This window comes from Emericellopsis atlantica (assembly GCF_019669845.1).
Source record: "Emericellopsis atlantica unplaced genomic scaffold F5Z01scaffold_19, whole genome shotgun sequence".
NCBI lineage: Eukaryota > Fungi > Ascomycota > Sordariomycetes > Hypocreales > Bionectriaceae > Emericellopsis > Emericellopsis atlantica.
Window position 1 is genome coordinate 471,259 of NW_025764721.1, and position 14,312 is coordinate 485,570.

The 14,312-nt window shown below is 46.8% G+C and overlaps 1 protein-coding gene across 1 annotated transcript; it reads left to right on the forward strand.

Moving 5' to 3' along the window:
* Positions 1–2,942: 2,942 nt before the first annotated feature.
* F5Z01DRAFT_638056 (uncharacterized protein) lies at positions 2,943–3,820 on the forward strand (the record flags this gene model as incomplete). Its single annotated transcript, XM_046262335.1, has 3 exons — positions 2,943–3,083; positions 3,140–3,176; positions 3,375–3,820. 3 exons carry the CDS (start codon positions 2,943–2,945, stop codon positions 3,818–3,820), a joined length of 624 nt encoding a protein of 207 aa, XP_046116820.1.
* Between the last annotated feature and the right edge of the window lie 10,492 nt (positions 3,821–14,312).

Consider the following 14,312-nt stretch of genomic DNA (forward strand, 5'->3'; position numbering starts at 1 on the left):
TTATACGCGTTCCCAATAACGCCGTGTAGGTTGCCAGACCCACTCGTTGCTAAAGTGTTATAGTAGGTTATGTGGCTCGCGCACCATCCCCCAACAAAACACTACATTCCTTTGCTATACGTGTTATTTAAGAATCGCAGAAGGCTTAGTGTGCCGCTATAATAACAACCCAAAAACAGCCGAATAGCCTACAGTCGCTTCCCGACCCTCACGTGCCCGTAAAGTGCACAGGGATCGTGACGAGACCCTAACCGCGCTACACGACGGCCACTTATCGGCACCACGCGCACTTCTCTATTCGCATTCATGCTTATACGGACACTATCGCCGGGTGTGATCGCTCGACACTTGGCGAATACTATCGTAATCTAATATAGTTTACGTCCGAGAACGGCAATAGCGTCTTCCGAATGCAAATACTGCACCCAACTCCAGATAGCTTGCAGAGGTGCGGCATCCATCTCCACACTACTCCCAGTCTCGAGCGCTAAAGCAATTAAATCGCCCTGTGTCTCCCAGATAACGCCACAATAAGTGAGAGCCTTGACTATATCGTGGAGACACTCTCTATATCCTAGCACGTAGAAATCCTACTGCGACTAACGGCATATTATTGGGAAGAAGTACTAAAAGGCTCGAGGACTAACGAGAACAGAACCAGTATCAAACAAGACGGAGACAAGAGTAAGAGGGTTCGCAAAGGACGAGCTAAAATACCTCACAGGGCATATTCTAGAGTCGTAGCATGCTTAGACATCGGCAACGTCTAAAAAGGTTCTAGCGAATGATATGACTTCGGAGAGGTTAAGTCGATCGACTACGCTCTGCAAAACGTTGATTGATAACATGGTGTGATTTGGTGGATTATTTTAGGCCTAATATGACATGAAGCGTAGTATTTGGATATTTATATAGCACTAACGCTTGTAAATAGAGATATGATGTACCTTAAAGACGGCTGCTATGTATGCTCGTAAACAACTTAGCGCGCTAGATTCGAGCCTATAATAAGTATTAGAGCTCGTCTATTGAATTCCGTGGCACCCACCCTAGATTTCTCCCAGGCGCAATCACACGCGCAATCACACCCACAATCATACCCACTCTATACGCACCCTAGAAAGATACCCCTCGACTCACCTCAAACAGGACACCCCCTGGATGAAGACTAGCGTCTAGTTATAGGCGCTAAGGAGATACCTAACGGCACCTTCGCCAACGAGGTCACCTGCTTTTATTAGCATAGGTGTGAAGCCAAAGTTTGTTATCCAATGTCAGCAGACATTTACGCATAGCAGCACTTCTTCTGTGGTATCTAAGGTATCTTTGCATTTTGCTGTGGATATCTAGCCCTGGAGAATGACTGCTAGGGGGAAAACGATGTGGAGGAGCCAATAGAGAACAATACTATGTCTACGTGTCGGATTTTGAACGTAGACGAATAGTCTTAGATAGAGGAATGGACTACTATAGTCCTCCAGGCGGTGCCTTTATCCTATCTTTAAGGGGACGAAGATCAACTATAGGAGGAGGGAATTAATATCTAGATCCCTTGGCGCTGGTTGGAACTAAATATTTCACAATAACTTATACTTTGCACGATACCGGATTAGATTCTTTACGCGTCGTTATATGCAGAACAAAACTTAAGTTGGATTGCCTCCCGCTCCCGCTTATAGTGCGCTCTTTCTCGTGACCGTCGCTCCTCTCCATAGATCGATCTATCACGTGCTAGCATGAAGGATATAAAGCAGCTCTCCTCCCCTAGACTTATTACCGAAATCTCCAACTACTTCGTTCCCTCACTCAAAGATCGACCACCGGCTGTTATCCAAGCCAGCAGGAACTATGCCTCGTCTGTACAAAGTTGATTGCTTGTCTCAGCTTCGAGACGACTGCTAGGTTGGTGTCCTCGCGTCTTAGGTGGACTACGATTAACGACAAAAGGCACGATATAATGAAATCGTGATAGAGCAGGCTCAGCGTTTCTGGCAGCTGGATAATATTCGAGTGCAAGTGCCAGCTTCGGTTCAAGACGCCCGACGATTTGTGCAAGAGGCCAAGTGCGTCTTCATCTGGAGTCCCAGCCGAGTGAGCTACTCATAGCTGCCCTTGCAGTTCCACTTAGCTCTGAGGACAATTTCGAAGCTTGACAAATCGGACCAAGAGGAGTATTTTGAAGAGGTGGGACTGCTTATATAGCGCTATTTTTTCCCAGGCCCTTGGCAACATAATATGAAGTACTCCATTCCAGAGAACCTTGAGGATCTTACTTTCACGTATAAATGGTCGCCTACCGAGGGATCATTCTCTGATCTCGATATTAAAGCACAATCATTCTAGGTACTCTATTTTAAGGAGAAGGGCATTTTCTAGAAGTCTTAAACCTTAGTAGATAGACAGAGGGACAGGAGGGAGAGAAGGACAAAACATTATTAAAGTCTTAAGCTAGGAAAACCCTAAATCTGCTAAATACCTTTCCAATCACCCGCTCGAGGACGATCGGAATACTATTTCCATTCCTGGTGGTGCTATTTCCCGTAGTTAGCTCAAAAACTATTCGTACTCCTTCGTGACCTGTCTCGTGGGGGTTTGTCTAGGTGAGGTAGTAGTTAAAAGAGAAGACGGGCCGGTCGCTGGAGATTCGCTCTTTTGTAGAAATATAGGGGTTGAACTTGACGGGCTACGCGAACTCGCTTCTGCTAATAGCTGTCTTGCTCGGAGGATTGAGTAATTTTCTTGGGCATCCTGGTTCGATTGCGCTGTCCCCTTTCTTAACATCTTAGCCGAAAGAAAGGGTCCTTGGCCATTAAGCTCCATGTGCCTGATCATTAATGCCTCTGCCGTTGAGCCCTAGATAGCCTTAAAAGTCGTCTTCGTGAATATCAGGGGCTTTCGACGCTCCTCCCCTTCCTTAAAAGCCAATACAATCGTCCTGGTCGATGACTAAGCCACTAGGTCAATCTTTAGATGTTCTCCTAGGACGGTTCCCTGATTCCAGGACGCTGAGAATTCGTTCGGAATTACGGTATTGTGATATTTGTAGAAAGTACTCTTCTCGATTGGGTGATCCGCAGCGGAGAGTAAGTACCCACGCCTTTGTTTATCTTTCTCTAGCAACTCACTAACCAATATTTAGCCTGAGGCTATAATACACTCGATAACGCCCCGGCCAGGTGTATTGCCAATTCTCCTAGCAGCCGGAATCATAATCTCGGCCCACTAGGGAATCGGCTCGCCTCGGCTATACCTATCGGAAGTTATTCGGATATCAATATTCACCGGGGTTCCCCTATTATCCTGCTCGATAGAAGGTTGGGGTTTGCCCTGTCTATCCGAGCCTCGCTGTGGGATCTGATTGGGAACACCTGTAGAATCTTCTTCCCTTGGCTCGGGTTTCACACTGATTCCAGCGCCAGTGCCACTGCCAGTGCCAGCTGGCGCAGGTGTTGGCGCAGGTGTTGGCGCAGGTGGTTCTGGCACAGGTGTTGGCGCAGGTGCTGGCGCAGGTGCTGGCGCAGGTGCTGACGCAGGTGGTTCTTCTGGCGCAGGTGGTTCTGGCACAGGTGTTGGCGCAGGTGCTGGCGCAGGTGCTGGCGCAGGTGCTGGCGCAGGTGCTGGCGCAGGTGCTGACGCAGGTGCTGACGCAGGTGGTTCTTCTGGCGCAGGTGGTTCTGGCACAGGTGTTGGCACAGGTGCTGGCGCAGGTGCTGGCGCAGGTGGTTCTTCTGGCACAGGTGCTGGCGCAGGTGCAGGCGCAGGTGGTTCTTCTGGCACAGGTGCTGGCGCAGGTGCAGGCATAGGTTTCTGGTTACCGTAAACGTAATGTTCCGGCTCGATCTATTTCTGATTCTGCTGAATATCTCGAATCCATACTTCCTATATAATCACAAGTCCCCGTTCTACTGCTATAAGCCAGGTCTAGGGAGGTCCGTTACTCCGAGCTCTCTTTCTAGTTTCAGTTATTTCAACTTGCTTAACCTATTATATTATTTCGTTGCTTGCCAGCAATAGAGTAGCTATGGAGATACTCTTCGCGAATTCGACGCGATCTTTATATAGCTCGAGTAGCTCTTTGATACTTCCGTGGGTCAGGCCCTCGAAAGTGCCAAGGATTGTGCATGCAATCGGAGCTATCTCGGTGATATAGAATACTACGGGCTATTGAATTACTCAGAGTTAAATATCTCGGACAAGGTGAGCTACATAGAACTATATATACGATAGGCATGCTTTAAATACAGCTGGCGGGCCCCTTATTTAAACATATCAGCATCTAAAGTAATGTTTAACGTCTTCTAGTTCAAACCCTTTAAATAGTTCCTAATCTAGAACAGGTCCTTAACTAAAGTTATCTAGGGAAGGGAGACTTTTGCATACCCGAAGCAGAAAACGCTAAGCTACTATGGTTATTAAGTTACTATGATGTTATAAGACTTAGCGCAGGCGATTCTATAGATAGATAGAAAGCTAGGTAAAGACTAACTATGAAAGGCCGCCCCTTATGAGGTTCGCGTAATGATGCTTAATACTAGGCAGCATTATCGTGATCGCGCTAATACAATCTCCTTAATCTCGTAGAGCTCTTCGCACTAGGCAACACTATCCGCGGTCGGAACTCTGTCTCACGAAACACAATAAGCTTCCTATCCTAACTATTAACGATAGATTCACGTATATTAGCTGTGAAGTCGGGCGGCCCACATGCTTTTTTCGCGTTAGTGAATGAATAGAGACGTAGTCTCGCTATGAAGACAGGCACGTACTTGCAACAACCATGTGACCCTGAGACTTCCTCCGTTCTTCTAAGATCTTCGACGTAATAAGATAATCGAAGGAATGCTTTAATTCTAAAGGCTCGACACACCACCAGAAGTTCGAGGGATTGAAAGGCGGCGGACCCTGTCGCTTGCCAGGGTATCCGCACCAAAACACAAGAAGTTGCTATAAATCATCATTAGCAGACTATTTCTCGAGCTTCGTTAAATATAGCGCACATTCTCTGGATCCAATCGCTGAAGAGCCCTTAACTTATCACGGACGATATCCATTTGTATATTATCTTCTATAGACTAGAATATATCGATTTTCTTCGTCGCGTCCCGGAATAATTGCTGCTTTAATAATATTCCTTTCCTTTGCTGCAACTCCAATCTCTCTTGTTCACTTTGCTCAGATCTTGTTGCCCTCTGAAAATTAATAAGCTGTGAGGTTATAGACTGTAGCTTATTTTTCACGTTATCGTCGTGTTTCCTTCTTTCCGCGAGCTCAAGAGCCAGCGGTAAGATTGCGGCCAAACCCACGCCCCTGGCTGTCAGAATCATATTTTCGTAGGCACCTAGCTTTAAGTCTTTGCCAAATGGGCCCTCTAGAAATATTCGTTGCCCCCTTTGTAGCCTTGCAAGCACTCCGCTATAGCTACCTCGGCGGGAGAGGAGGAACGACACACTCGACATCCGCCGAGATGGATGAACTTTATCTAGTATATGCTAGAATACGATGGCCGAGTAGCTATATAGTAACGCATAAGGGAGAAATAAGCCAGGAAAGAAAATCTAGAAATACTTGCTAGGGATGATTTTGATAGGCTTTCTGAGCACCACCTCTATACGCATTAGGTCTATGTTGCCGGAGATCTCGACGATCTCTGCAGAGAGCCGCCTACACAGAAGGCGGTAGAGACGATACAAAGCGAATATATACTAGGCCACGATATAGATACCCGCTATAACCCAGGCACGCACCTAGGATTGCATCAAGGAGTGCCAAAAGAGTGCGGTAAGGCCTGAAAGGGTTAAGAACCGATAACTAGGCAGGAACCACCGTCCAAGCCAGAACCGCGCGACGCCTAATAAGAGAAGAAGGCTTACGGTAGCAGTAGAAGCTATCTAGTTGAGTATTAGCAATAACTCTAGGCATGAGCACTAATATGAATCATACCACCTAAGCTGAAGTTACAAGGAGCCCGGTCCTCGGCTTCAGACTTATAACAACAATAGCGTGCACTAAGCTATCGATAACTACCACCCTGCTAATCTAGTGGTGCATAAGATGGTAAGTGCTTCGGTGGACGTTAAAGGCTTCGATCACCGGTCTAATACGCCCACCTAGGCACAATAGCACTATATTGATCGCGGCTGCATACGTAGCTCTCCTTTCCACTATGCGCCAGTCTAGCTAAGTAAAGGGTGAGAAGATCATTAGCATGTTAATAACGACGAAGACGAGGATACAGAAGGCATCGAGTCGAGTCATACTATCGTAGAACTTACCGCGGTTGATAAGGAGCGGATAATAGAAATGTCTTGCGACTTTGCTGCGAAAGTTGGGTATAAGAAGGTTCAATATCCATAACGTAAATGCAGTTCCAAAGATGCCGCCAAAGGCGATAAGGTACCACCAAGTACTATCCATTGCGGCCGGCCATATACTTGCTTTACACCGTGTCTCTTGATTCATAGGGGCGAAAGGCTTTGATAAGGCTTCGGCTAGCATAGCGAGGTATCTAAACAAAGCACATCGTCTATTCAAGGATAGCGTTTAAAATCCATCAAACCTGTGGCCCCCTGTGCCGCCGTGTGGGGCCAGCTACCGTGCTAATGGAAGCGCGCGCTTGTCGATCGCGCGTAGTCTATCCTATGCAATATCCGATGCGAACCACGGCGGTTACGGGAGCTTTAAAAGCTCAGAGAAGTCTTTGGTATATCCTCTTTCCTCAATAACTCAAAGCTCCTTTATTACTTATTTCCTTGAGTACTATTTTTCATTTGTGGTAGCGGAATCTCTCATTCGTTTATTCTCCTCTATCGAACGCTATGGCTCCTCGTCTTCGTAGCGAGAAAAACAAAAGGATCTCTCAAGGGATTAGGAACCATGTAAGGGGCGTTTGCAAGAAGGCGCAGACTTTCAATCGTCTTTTTAGCGGTAACGCTTTAGTCATCGTCCGTGCTAGTAGAGGCGCGTTCACATACTATCAATCACGCCCCGAGCTCTTCGACATGATCAAGGAATAAAGCTTGCGGGACCTTCAATAAGTCGATCTTAATTTCGACGGACATTTATCACCTTTGAATGCCGATTTATCTTCGGATCTTTGTCCCAGCCCTTTAGGATCCGGGGGCTTAGTTTCTTCACGGGACGGCGATAGGACCCCCGCTCCTGACTCAACCAAGCCCGTCGGCCAGATTCGCCGGCCGCCTCCGCCACGAGCCCAAACCAGAGTATCGAAGCCACGTCTATCATTTGCACAGAGGAAGTCCATTATGGATATCTTAGCGAAGTACTAGTTAAAATATATCAATATACACCTAAATGCTCTCCACTAGGCTCTGGAGGTCTTCAACGGCCGTCCACTTCCTTCGTGCCCGTCCAGCAGCATTGGCTTGTCTATACAATCTCCAACCAAATGCCGAGTACAAGCCTTAATCACAAAATAGTTCCGCAACCGTATAAGGGCACCTGCTAATATTATAATTCCGCCCGTCTACATCTTCAAGACGAATATCCAGGATCGAATCGCAAGACTTAACTTCCAAAGAAAGATTCATAGAAAACGATCCACCTCTTAGAACTGCCTGGAGGCTTTATTCCGTAACAAGGAATTAATAATGTTGCTAAAAATCGTCTGCAATAAACAAGCATAGTCTCTCTCGATATGCCTTTGATATCAGACCTTGAAGCGTTGGACTAGGCGGGAGCCGATAGTATAACGTCACTTGAAGTACCTGGGTTTGCTTATAAAGCTCGGGAACGGTGCGAAGCTCGATGAAGAAAAGGGAGGCTACTATGAGCCCCCATACCGGTTGCGGAGCGACTTAAGTCGAGCTTTTCGTGCTCCCTGCGGTGATAGAGATATCTGCCTTTTGCCTACGCCTTGATTAGCACCTATAGTTCGCCCACTGCTAGAGACTAACTTCTTGATGCTAGGCATACGAAATGTCCTCCCCTCCGCATCGTATTCACACCCTAGACGTTGGAATGGACGACTAAACCGCCAACAGAGCCCCTTGCCAAACTTAATCTTAGTCTTACCCCATTTAATATCACGAATAGCACTCAGGTGATATCGACAATCGTCGAAAGCCTAGGTCTCGGCAAATATTCCGATTGCAAAGAAAACGCCTACTATTCGTTAGCTCGAGGTGCAGTTATAGAATCGAGCCTACCTTAGCCTATCCTATCTGCGGCATCAAAAAGTTCATAGAGCGATACGAAACATAAGGGTACGCAGCGGCGGATGAGCCTTAGCTCCTTAAGTATCTCGTACATGCCTCTACCTTCCACGATATAGATATATCTCACACCCGCCGTGGGAGGGAGCGCCGGCACATATGTTAATATTGCCCGGTTGCATAGTAGACAAGATGAAAGTATCGTGGGCCACGATAGGTCCACTCCGGCTTCCCGGAGCATACAAGAGTCACAAAAGCAATGTCTATACTTGAGATTATAGATAGCGTTTTCTAAAATACAGAATGAGCAGTTTAAGCCGTCGCGCGAATCAACGAGTTATATAGTCTTAACCAGGTCCCTGTGAGTTTGTATTGGCGACGTGGTTATGTTTGCGATCTTAACGAAGGCAGCGCCGATCCGTTAGCGTATACCATAGACGCATAGAGCGGACTTAACGCTCTGCAATATTTCCTCGTAGAGCGCTAAAAATATTTCTCTTGGTAGGAAAGCTACTCCTTATTAGCATCCACGATCTATTATAGGGCAAGTACAAGGTACATACAATGCATCTCTGCAGGGTAGGCATCCAAGACCAAAGCTAAGGCGATCGTTCGAATAGAGTTATCTCCGAGACTAGAGCTTTAAAGAAAGGATCGAATATTTTAGCGCATATTTTCTAGAAGCGCATAATATGTTCGTGAAGCTTTGATAAAGTTGAATAGTCGAGGTGAACCTGTTGTAAAATTATAGATTACTGTTCGCAGAAGCGACTTATACTATGGCACAGCAAAGCCAATGCTACTATAATCTGCGGATGCACGGGCTAACAGCTCCGCAACCAGACGTGAAATATCGGGCATACTATAGATATGGCTTATTTCGAAGCATCCGTTAATAATCTTGAAGATTAGCGAGGCACTATATCCCTTAGTAGGGTCGGTCTTCCGCAGGGCTTCGGCAAGCTAAGCTGCGAGTTTGCTTCGAGTCTCTTGTAGGTGACACCCCACAGGGGGACGCACTAACACAAGCTGTGTGCGCGTAGTGCTGCCACCCAACTATATGCTTCGCTGCAGCTAATAGCATAGAAATTCAACCACCTTCTCCAGCCCACCATAATCGGGCACGAAGACGACAAAAACACCGGCAAAGAATAAGAGAATATCATGGTATACGTGCTGAGCCACGTCTCCTAAGCGTGCTAGTGCGTGTGGCATATAATGTCTCGAAATATTCACAGGAGCTGCGCCGGCATTGACCCGTGTAGTGTTTGATTCGTTTGCCTAGTGCAGCTCACAATCAAAAACCAAAGCATATCCCAGACTCGTAACGCTAATAGCTCTGTGGGGTTGGCTAACGATGCCTATTATTTAGAGAAACTACCTCTTTAGTTAACCGCCGATCAGGGCTGTGCCGCATTGCACCGGTTTAGTTATCTGATCAAGGACTCGATAAGCACTAAGATACTCCTCGATATAAACGCCAGGGAGGCCGGATGCGTTTCGAGTTAGTCGAAGAAGAGTATGCATGTTCTCGCTCTGCTATCTCATAGCGTGCTGCGAGCGGAACGAGAAATAGTCTCTGGGAAATTGTGAGACCCTATACGTATTTGTGGTGAAGCACCAGCGGCCGTAAATAGAGCGTCCGTGAATAAATCGAGCAGTAATTACGCACGTATCATGCTATCCAGATGCTATCAATTAAATTGCGCCATGCCTCGGATTGATTCTGGTCAACACTAGCGAGTGGCATTTATTTCCTGCGCAGCATGGCCTTATTGCAAGAGTATTTGGACGGGGTCGTTCGCATCCCTGTTCGCCTCCTAACATCAGATGGCTTTAGTGAGTGCCCCGTATCCTTCTCCAAGCGAGCAGCCGTTCTTAAACTCGAACACTTTCTCAACAACTCGGCAACGCCTATAACTAGTATCGTGACACCGGAGACAATGCTAGATCTACTACGAGAACTAGGCATTACCCTAGGCAAATTTCGGCAGACCCTCTATCGAGTAGACAACGCGCTGGTTAACTACACTATCCCAGTTAGTTGTCTCGTGGGACCGGATTGTCTGCAGAAAGCCAAAGATAGCCTCGGGGCCGATTACTAATGTCTCGTTCGTATTCATTGCTTGCCGAAAGGTATGTTACTAAGCTGCATGGCTTGACCAGGCTAAGAAGCCCCCCTAGAGATGCTAGGACTATTCAGCGATGGTGAAATATGTCGATAACTACTTCTTAACCCCGAACCGTATTTAGCTAAGCAATAGTTATCAAGATTGAAGAAAGGCAAGAGACGATATATTCGAATAATTATAACCAAAGGGCCCATTTGGACGGCGATAAAGGAAGTTGCTAGATTCCCCGGCTTGTAGGAAGGCATTTAACTCGGTAACTTTGCAAAGTATCTTGCGGCTTATTGCGATGGCGCTATCGTGAGCTACTAGAAGCATATTGAAACTATCTGGTCTAAAATTTTCGAGGGACTAGAAACGGATATCCCGCTACTAGATAGCGATACTGTGCGGGCACTGTAATACATAGCGCCAAGCCGCAGCTGCCAGGATCGGGAGACGATGAAAAGGCTCATAGCAGAGAAGAAGCTTTTCCCGGAAATACGGGGTAAAGACCACCGCGCAAGGCTATACCGCAATATCATAGCAAACGACCACGTTCTCCCAAGCATATTAACCTTTCACGAGAATATGCGGTATTTGACGATTGGTGTCAAAATACTCGAGAAGTATATCCTCCCACGGCTAGCAAAACAAGCCACTAGACCGGGGACTACTTCAAAGGATCTCATCCTACGGCTACGAAGAGTTTAGAAACATTCCGAGCTAGCCATGCTTAGGAGAGGAGAGGCATACGTTTTCTTACCTTTCGATCGAGTATTCCTATCTATACTTATTGAAGCTTTACGCCACTTCCCCTTATTAGGCACTAAGCCGCCTTTGTAAGACTCTAAAGGTCAAGGCATCAATACAATGCCCGACAATAACTATATCTCTGAACTATGCGAGGCCGCATATTAGAACGCGTTCCGCACTAAATCTATTATAAAGTTACGTGGGACTAGCTCCGTCCGTCTAGAGTTACCGAAGGAGCCCTAGTGCCTCATAGCTCGTTGGCGCGGCGGCAAGCCAAGTATTGAGATATATAGCGTCATAAGAGCACAGGGATTCATAGGTTAGTTACTGCAGTGCAAACTAAACCAGTCTAGTAGTTCGACGAGGGCTAATCCACCATAGGTATTATATGACTTGCTCAGGGCATTCTTTGGGAAGGCGATACTAGACCTTCCTTATTAATATAAGAATATATCTCAACCTGTGGAACAAACTACGGTATCTCGCAAGAGGAAAGGAGACTAGATATCGTCAGAGTTAGGTGCACTCGATATAAGGAGTGAGGCAGAGCGTACGAAACGCAGAAACATAATAGTTCGTGAGCAATCCGACCATATTGTAGGGAATAACGACTCCGTCACGGGCCAGAGTCATACAGGTACTTCCACTTCCGCCTAGCAGGCCGAAGAGCTCGACATAACTATAGAGGATTGTTAGGTGCCGAGTATAGGCGAAGCTGTCGAAGGTAGTATCGAGGGTTCGACACAAACAGAATAGGCTCACGAAGATGAAATCGGTGTTATCTAAGATCGGCACGCTGAAGTTGAACGTCCTAGCCGGATTCTATCCAAAGTCGCGCCTGGCTTAGCACACAGACCGCGGACACCATAGCGCTAGACTCCTTATAGCCAGAAGGTGATCCGTGATAGCGAGAGAGAGGTGACTCCAATCCGTACTAAGCCAGATACTAGTGTGGAGAGGTTATTGCTAGAAAGGCAAGCTATGCGATCGATTCTATCACCACTGGACCCGATACATACAGCAGAAGCTATGCGCAAACCGGAGACCGCGCTATTAAACCCGATAGCTACTAGTATTACTCCGGAAACACCTGATAATAACATAGCTACTGGAAATATTAAAAAGGAGACAAGTCCTGCCCACATGCACCCGATGGCCGCTACGCAGGGTAAAGTAGTCAACGACAACGACGACGAAGTTCCTTAGGTACTATCTATGAATAAACAAAGACAGAGAACTCCGCCTACGATAGAAGAGTACGAGGAGGAGCTATAGATACGTTATAGACTAGTAGTGTAGATTTATATAAGACTACTTATCTTGTTTATTGGACAATGCCAAAACTAGATTTACTCTCAGCCTGCCTTATAACTAAATTTTTCCGCTATTTCTAGGCGATTCACTATTATTTTCGCTAGTACGGGAACGTCCCCCTTAATAGAATAGACTCTACTATATAAAATCTCGATCCCACGCACAAACCAGCATAAATAAAGCAGCTATATATATAATGATATCTCTTCTACGCCAGCTTGAAAAGCTATCCGCGAACCTGTCGGTTCAGTAGTGCAATATAGTTAATATGCGGTTAGGGTCCCGTTTCGATAGGCATTGCAGTAGGAGCATATATCGGTGATATTAAAGAAATTATCTATCCTAGCATTAGGTTGCAACGGTGTCGGAAAAGCATCCGCTCTAGTTCACCAAATACCTTCTGACCATGCCCTCAATGCCCCCTATCAAGATGTCATCGCCTTGCGGATCTAATGTTACTTTATCTTCAACCATTGCAGAAAGATGAACGCATGCCCTAACGAGTCTATCAGGAACATTATCTAGGGCTATATAGGCCAGTTTCTTAAACGTAGCGTTATCTATTTTAGCATGGTTCTTACTATACAAACGTATTAGCTATGAAAGGGACGAGACATATAGGTGATACGTACACGAAAGCCTCAGCAACGTCAGAGTAAACCGCCAACAAAAAAACTAACGGGCCAACGAGCCTGGCCCAACGCCCACCGATTCGCTTGCATTCCTATATCTTAGTCCTTGTTCGTATAGTTCTTAGGTCTGAATCTTGGGCCCTGATATACAAATCAATTGCAATACTGGAGTTAACTCGACCGCTCTCTAAAGGGATAGATGCGTCTTCTCTTCCTTGCTTTATTCTGTCCTCCAACACGCGAAAGAAATTTGACAACTAAACGTAACCGAATTTAGGTGGCAAATTGGTTCCTTCTTGGCCGGCAAGAACGTCATCTAGAGCGCCTACGGCTGCTGACATATTGAATATTGCAAGCGACGCGTTAGACGGGATGGTTGTCTTGCGGAGAAGTCTCGCCCACGCCGCTAACATCGGCTCCCAAGATTATATTAAGAAGTCAATAGCGTCGTGCCTAACGAACTTGCGCGAAATTGATATAACCTGAACCAGCGACCTCTTTCTTTTGGCCCTTTGCCTAACGGGATTGTGACCTCTATCTTTCAGACGCGAGGCTAGCTGTGAATATCCTTGACCGGCATATTGATCATCCTTTGGCGTTACTCCAGAGTTCCTTAGTGCGCCAAGTAGCATGTCGGGGGGGCAATCAGACTTGAGAATAGATTGAGAGGCTGCGTGCCCATTCCACGGGCTAACGGATACGCGTGTTTTGCTTAGCTTCGCGTCAAAGCTATCTGCTCCTAGCTGCTCGGTCATGTCTAGAATGTGCGGCATCTTTATATATTTTTCTAAGCTCTTCGAGATACAAGGAGGTTGAGTTCCTGCGCAGCGCACTAGCTGAACTTCCTTATAGAGCCATGATGCGACGCTCTTGCTAGTCGTTTATTTAGGTGGCAGTTAAATTAACGTTGCCTATACAACTCAAACTTCAATTTAAGGCCACTAACAAATATAATATAGCTATATAGTTTGACATGCTACCTGTCATAGCGAGGGTGTCTGGATATGCTGTCTGCACAGGGTTGTAGATGAGTGCTGTGCGATACTCGAGACATCGTGCTCCATGGTGCCGGAGAGAAGTGTACTCGTGGGGGATATTTAATAGGAATGCCACAGGCGGGTGCCACAGTCGGGTGCCACAGGGAGGTGCCACAGGGAGGTGCCACAGGGAGGTGCCACAGGGAGGTGCCACAGGGAGGTGCCACAGGCGGGAGGACAAGGCTCATTGAGGCTGGGTGTGGTGCTCCAGAGGGGGTGCTCCAGAGAGGGTGCCCAGAGGGGGTGCTCCAGAGGGGTGCTCCAGAGAGGGTGCCCAGAGGGGGTGCTCCAGAG